The 7043-nt window shown below is 44.1% G+C and overlaps 1 protein-coding gene across 1 annotated transcript; it reads left to right on the top strand.

Annotated features, from left to right (window-relative positions):
- The first annotated feature begins 4293 nt into the window (after positions 1–4293).
- Positions 4294–6529, top strand: LOC116079110 (histone H3.3). The gene is made up of 4 exons (XM_031354823.1): positions 4294–4427; positions 4800–4937; positions 5024–5177; positions 5267–6529. The coding sequence occupies exons 2-4, from the start codon at positions 4810–4812 to the stop codon at positions 5393–5395; spliced, it is 411 nt and encodes a 136-aa protein (XP_031210683.1). The 5' UTR covers positions 4294–4427; positions 4800–4809; the 3' UTR covers positions 5396–6529.
- Positions 6530–7043: the final 514 nt, after the last annotated feature.

Here is a 7043-nt window from a genome sequence, read left to right as displayed (position 1 = left end):
AAAAAAAAAAAAAAAAAAAAAAAAGATGAAGTTGGGTGAAATGGTTGATAAACACCTTTAATCTTAGCACTTGGATACAGAAGACAAGGATCTCTTGTGAGTTTAAGGCCAGCCTGGTCTACATAGCAAGTTCCAAGCCAGCTAAATGCCATAGTGAGAGTTTCTCTCAAAAGACACAGTGGGAACAGAGTGAAGTTCATTTCTAATAACCTTAGGGTGAGAGAGGGTGGGGCAGATGGAAACTGTTAGTGTCCAAGAGTGCCACATCCTTTTTTTAAAAAAAATCTAGTTCTGAGTAACCTCACGCTGGAAGCGGATTTGTCAGCTTACAAAGCCGACAAACCGGTATTCCCTAAACAAGCTAAGTCAATTGTTTTTGCAGCTAGAGCTGTTTGAAGATGAACAGTTCCAAAAGGACAAATGATCTTGAACTGCTTTGTTCTTATGATAAAATACAAAGAGTTGGTTTATATGTTGTCCCTTGGAATCCCCAGGTGTGAAATCACTGCAGAAACCTCATCTTGTAGATTTAATTTTTAATGATAAGAGTTCTTAACAGGAGCTTCCAGATGAGAATGTACTGTATAATTAGAAGATGATATCATCCAAATTGCTTAATTTACTGGAGAGGAAATGGAAACTCGGGAAAGTTAGGTAACTTGCAGAAAGTCACTCAGCAAGTTGCTGCAGAGACAGGACAGAAACAGGACAACGGACCAGATGCTGCTGCGCTTACTGTCGCTCAGACTGCAATATAGTGCCTTGGGATCCAGCCCAGGGCTTCATATCACCCCTCAGGCAAGTGCGCCCTGCTCCTGACCCTCCCTCATTTGTCTCGTGTTGATCTTACTGTACTTTCAGCTCCTCCCCATTTCCTTTGCTGCTTTCCCTCTCATTGGTCAATTCAGGAAAAAACAAACGAACAAAAACAAGACCTATAACTATCAACTAATAGATGGATGACCTTCTCTAGTCTCTCTTAGATGGATGAATTAATTACATCTACATCTTGTTCTCTCCTGGGGCAGGCTTTAGATTTCCTTTGACAATTAATAAAACCCAAATAAAAATAACTGAGGAACTTCCTTCCACACATGCATGTAATCCTAGCATTCAAGCAGAGGCAAGAGGATTGCCACAAGCTGAAGTCCATCCTGGACTACTTAATAGGACCATCTCTCAAAACACAAGAACATGAGTGTGGAAGCTAGGCATAGCAGTGTGCTACTTTAACTCCAGAGGCAGATGGAGCACTGTGAGTCCAGCCATCATGGTGGTGAAGAAAAAAAGAAGAGGAAGGAGTGGGAGGAAGAGGAAAGAAAGAAAGAGAAAAAGAAAGAAAGGAAGGAAGGAAGAGAGAGAACCTGGAGAGATGGCTCAGTAGTTAAGAGCTCTTCTGAAGGTCCTGAGTTCAATTCCCAGCAACCACATGATGGTTCACAACCATCCATAATGAGATCTGATTCCCTCTTCTGCAGTGTCTGAAGACAGCCACAATGTACTTACGTGTAATAAATAAATACATCTTTTAAAAAAGAAAAAGAACACGGAGGAGGAGGAAGAGGAGGAGGAGGAGAAGGAGGAGGAGGAGGAGGAGAAGAAGAAGAAGAAGAAGAAGAAGAAGAAGAAGAAGAAGAAGAAGAAGAAGAAGAAGAAGAAAAGAAGAAAGAAGGAAGGAAAGGTGTTACCACAGAGTTTTAATCACAGCACTCAGAGATAGGCAGATTGCTGAGATAGTCAGGCAGACAGACAGAGATGTCAACCTAAGCTACTTGAAACCCTATCTCCAAAAACAATAACAAATTAGGTATAATAATTAAAACTGTATGGTACTTGTTAAGAGGACTCCAGAGCCAAGTGTGGTGAATCTCACAATCTCATCCCTCAGAAGACTGAGGCAGGAGAATAGCCACAAGATCAAGATATCCTGGAATACACAGTGATTTTCAGGGTAGCCTGGGCTACAGAGTGAGACCCCGTGTCAAAGGGGAAGGAGTAGGCATATATGCTCACTCACACGTCTGAAATCCTAGCACTCTGGAAGCACCGAGGCAGGAGGATGAGGACTTGCAGGCAGTATGTCTCAATTTTCTGGGCTTTGACTGGTAACCCTTAAACTTGCTTTGGTGTCTTATATTTGAATATTTCAATATACTGAAGATAATTCATTAAACAAGAGTAAATACTGGGATTTTTTTTTCTGAGACAGGGTTTCTCTGTGTAACCCTGGATATTCTGTAGACCAAACTGGGCAGCCTGACCCCTTCGCAACCCCAACCCCCAGTCCCTGCCCCCAAGAGTGGTATTTGTATAATGCTGGAGACATAGTTCAGCAATTAAGAGCACCTGTTGCTTTTGCAGAGGACCTGGGTTCAATTTTCAGCATCCGCATTGTGGCTCACAACCAACCATAAATCCAATGCCCTATTCTAACTTCCGTGGGCACCAACCAGGCAAAACATTCACACACGTAAAATAAATACATCTAGCTGGGCATTATGGCATATTCTTTTAATTCCAGCATTTGGGAGGCAGAAACAAGAGAATCCCTATGTTTTTCATTTTCGTTTTTGTTTTTGTTTTCTTTTTGAGACAGGATTTCTCTGTATAGCTCTGGCTGTCCTGGAACTCACTCTGTAGGCCAGGCTGGCTTTGAACTCAGAAATCCACCTACCACTGCCTCCCAAGTGCTGGGACTAAAGGCATGCACCACTACCGCCTGTCGAGAATCCCTAAGTTTTAGGCCAGCCGGATCTACAGAGCAATTTCCAGGACAGCCAAAGCTATGCAGAGAAATCCTATCTACAAAACACAAAACAAAAGAAGACAATCTAAAATATTAACATTTCTAAAACCTGTCAGGTTTTCGTCAAAAGTAACAATTACCAAATATTACACAAGGACCCCCTTTTTTAAAAATTATCTTATGGATGTGACACCTTCTTGAGATTGTTGGCCTCTCCTGGTGTATTTATTTCAGGCAGTCTAATTAAATAGTTCAAGAACTATACAACCAGGTAATTAGTACTTCTGTGGTTGTTTTTCTTAGACAGAGTCTCACTAAGTAACTCTGGATGTTCTGTAATTCCTATGTAGACCAGGCTGGCCTCAAAGCCACCTGCCTCTGTCTCCAGGTTGCTGGGATTAAAGAAATGTGTGTGCCAGCGAGCCTGACAACTTCTTATTAACTCTACATACATTGAAATGTTTTGTGATGGCCTGAATTAAACATGCAAAAAAATAGGGCTTTTTTGTTTTGTTTTGAGACATGGTTTTGCAGGGTAGCTTTGGTACCTGGCCCTGCCTTTAAACTCCCATGGATTTGCCTGCCTCCTGAGTGCTGCAATTAAAGGAGTGATCCACTTTCTTTTGTATTATTTTGGAAACTGTTTTATATATCCTAGACTGGCCTTGAACTATGTAGCTGTGGATGACCTTGATTTTTGGATCCTGATTCGATCTCCTGATATTACATGTGAGCACCTAGAGTCCTGGAGGAAAAAAAAACAGGATTTATAAAGACAAGAACCCTCCATGTGGATCAGGCTGGCCTTATGTTCACAGCAATCTGCCTGCCTCTGAGCCTCCTAAAAACTGAGATTAAAGGCTTGTACCACACCCAACTCTGAAATAATTTTTTTGAATTTTGATTATTTGTATCTATTAACCATTCCAAGCAAACAATTGCTTTATGCTTTTAAAATGAGTATGCATTCACAGCGCACAAAACACTATATGGTGTAACACGACTGACTGAATTACATTTCTCACACTATATTAAACAATCAAAATTACAGAAAGTAAATTATTTAGGGAATAATTTCATTCTACATTAAAAAATAATAATAATTACTATTATTATATTTATGCAAAATCTCTCTAAAATGGTCTCTTGATGCAAGAAGTCTTAGACTCCTGCCGACCCTACTTTCTTAAATTCCAGGAGACTAGTGCAATTCATTTGCATTGACTTTCTATTGTAGAGCTTTGGAACCAAGAGAAGGATCCAAACATAGCTCCATTTTATCCAATCAGAAGAGCTGCTTAGTGCTAAACTCTGATTCGTCTATTCCTCTTTGCATCCATCCAATCCCGAAGCAATTTTAACAGCCAATCAGTGGCCTAAACCCCGGCCAATCAGGAAACGGCCCCGAAGCACGGCCTTTGTGTGGGGAGATGTCAGCGCGTCGGCGAAAGCTCCCGCCAATCGAAAAAGTCGTTGGTGTATGCAAATAAGGGTTCTGTGACGCACTGACGCAGCGTGAAGCGTCTCTATAAATATGGAGGCGTCGGGGGGCTTGGAGCGCAGAGCGGTTTGGTCGTTCGTTGGAGGAGCGTCTTCTCGTTCTGCTCGGCGACTGCGGCTCTTGTTCGAGCGCTCCCAGCGCCGCGTCGGTCGCAGCGAGGGCCCCAGACTTCGGCTTTGGGTGAGTTCGCGGCTGTGCCGGCGGCCGGAGGCTCCGCGACTCCGGGGCCCGCGGTCGCCGGCGATCGGGTCGGCGAGGCAGCCCGGGAGGGCGGCCCGGCTCGGTCGGGAGGGCGGCCTCCGCCACCCCCGTCCCTTCCGCCTGTTTCCCTGCGTTGACTCCCAGCTCCCGGCGCGGGGTTCCCCGCCGCCCGCGGAGCGGGAAGTGGCTCCTCCCCGCGCTCCCCCTCCCGGGGGAGGCCGCAGCTCTGCTCGGCGCAGCCTGAGTCATTAGGGGAGGGGGAGGAGGCGGCGGCCATCTGCCGCGGCGAGGAGGGGCGCCCGGCGGCGACTCGGCCCAGGGACCCGGGCTTGACCGTCGCTGGTCTCGCAGGTGAGAGAAGATGGCCCGAACCAAGCAGACTGCTCGGAAGTCCACCGGGGGGAAAGCACCCCGCAAGCAGCTGGCCACCAAGGCGGCTCGGAAAAGCGCGCCCTCTACCGGCGGGGTGAAGAAACCTCACCGCTACAGGTAGGCGGAAGGCTGGGAACAATGACTTGGCCGCCGTCCCCCCTTCTCCCGGTCCGTTGACGCCCTCCTTTTTCTGGCGACTGCAGGCCCGGGACCGTAGCTCTAAGAGAGATCCGTCGTTACCAGAAATCGACCGAGCTGCTCATCCGGAAGCTGCCATTCCAGAGGTTGGTGAGGGAGATCGCCCAGGATTTCAAAACCGACTTGAGGTTTCAAAGTGCAGCCATCGGTGCCCTTCAGGTAAAGGGACAAAAGGCTTGGTGGCATTGGGGGCGGCGGCTTGATGGCTCCGGTAGGAGTGTTAATACTGTGGCTCTTGTCCTCAACAGGAGGCTAGCGAAGCATACCTGGTGGGATTGTTTGAAGATACCAATCTGTGTGCCATCCACGCCAAGAGAGTCACCATCATGCCCAAAGACATCCAGTTGGCTCGCCGGATACGGGGGGAGAGAGCTTAAGTTGAGGCGGTTTTTATGGCATTTTGTAGTAAATTCTGTAAAATACTTTGGTTTAATTTGTGACTTTTTTTGTAAGAAATTGTTTATAATATGTTGCATTTGTACTTAAGTCATTCCATCTTTCACTCAGGATGAATGGGAAGAGTGACTGTTCACAGACCTCAGTGATGTGAGCACTGTGGCTCAGGAGTGACAAGTTGCTAATATGCAGAAGGGGGACGGGTGATACTTCTTGCTTCTCATGATGCATGTTTCTGTATGTTAATGACTTGTTGGGTAGCTATTAAGGTACTAGAATTGATAGATGTGTACAGGGTCCTTTTGCAATAAAACTGGTTATGACTTGATCCAAGTGTTTAACCATACATCACTGTGATAGAATGTGGGCTTTTTCAAAGGTTGAAGATACAAGTTTTAGCCACAGTGTAACAGTTTCCTTTAAGAAGAAAAAAAAGTAAACCTGGCAGCTATAGAATACACTATGTGCATTTATAATAGCTATTTTATATATTGTAGTGTTCAACATTTTTAAATTAAATGTTTTACATTCACAAGTGGTGGGGAGTCTTGTCATTAAGGTGTGTGTAATTTAGTCCAGTTGGTACTTCTGACTAGACTGCATTTGTTTTTAACAAAGTAGAAAAATGCTATGCGTATTAAACCTTGCATAAGTCCTCATTCTACCACATGTTCACTAACCCCTGACCCTCTGGCTGGTAACACAACACTAACGGGGATTTTATTTATAAGGGCTCTAGAGTAAAATAACAAGCTATTCACACCAGCATCATCTATTACTAATCTAGTTAGTGCAGCTTTTCATTGTGTTTGGTCTTATGCCTAGATTGAGTTCGTTTTGTTTGTTTTTAATCTTTAAGGGGGAAAAACTGTACAAGGTTTGTTTTTTCCTTGTAGAGTTTATAAACATGGGAGTAAGAATACAGCTTCAACTTATTGGACCTCTGCCAATGAAGATGGGTTAGGTTACACCTGGTTACTATCCTGGCAAAAAAAATCCCTTTTATAGAGATGGCCTTCAAGTGGTTTTTAAAAGTATCCTATTGAAGTTTTTAGGTCAATTATGTATGTTGACTAAATTTACAAATAAACTTGTTTATTCAACTAAGTGTCAAACCTAAATTGAATATACAAAGCTTTTAATATATCTTGTATCTAGATTCTTAGTTTCAGCTTTTTGCTTGTTTTTGGAAAGGATAAAGTAACTACAGAAAGCATATGAACAGCCAATAAACTGGCAAGACAATTCATGAGTCTGGCAAAATCCATGTTTGTGGTACATTGGTGGGTGGGCTTAACACGTTTATACGTTCCCATGGTGTTAAAATCTGGAGTTGCTTGAGGAGAAATAATTTGAAGTTGTAGTCTGCTTTCTTAGGGCTTTAGACCTTTGTAGTAGGCCTTACAAATAAACTGGGGAGATGGTTTCTCGGTAGCCTTGGCTGTCCAGAACTCCCTCTGTAGAGCAGGTTGGCTTCAAACTCAAAAGATCCCATCTGCCTCTACCAATGGTGTAACCACTAATTGGTGGTGTATTGATAGTAACTCATTGATAAGTCACTTTGCTAAGGACGAGTGCTAGTTTGCATTAGTGTGGAAGTGGACCTGAGTATTCAGCGAAGCATTCTAG

This window comes from Mastomys coucha, unplaced genomic scaffold, assembly GCF_008632895.1.
Source record: "Mastomys coucha isolate ucsf_1 unplaced genomic scaffold, UCSF_Mcou_1 pScaffold5, whole genome shotgun sequence".
NCBI lineage: Eukaryota > Metazoa > Chordata > Mammalia > Rodentia > Muridae > Mastomys > Mastomys coucha.
The sequence above is the reverse complement of the archived record's forward strand: the minus strand, read 5'-3'. Positions and strand labels throughout refer to the sequence as shown.

Bases quoted from the DNA above. Each gene is read 5' to 3' on its own strand.
- LOC116079110 (XM_031354823.1), top strand. From the start codon at position 4,810: ATGGCCCGAACCAAGCAGACTGCTCGGAAGTCCACCGGGGGGAAAGCA. The intron at 4,938-5,023 runs GTAGGCGGAAGG...TGGCGACTGCAG, and splicing joins AAGAAACCTCACCGCTACAG to GCCCGGGACCGTAGCTCTAA. The intron at 5,178-5,266 runs GTAAAGGGACAA...TGTCCTCAACAG, and splicing joins CAGCCATCGGTGCCCTTCAG to GAGGCTAGCGAAGCATACCT.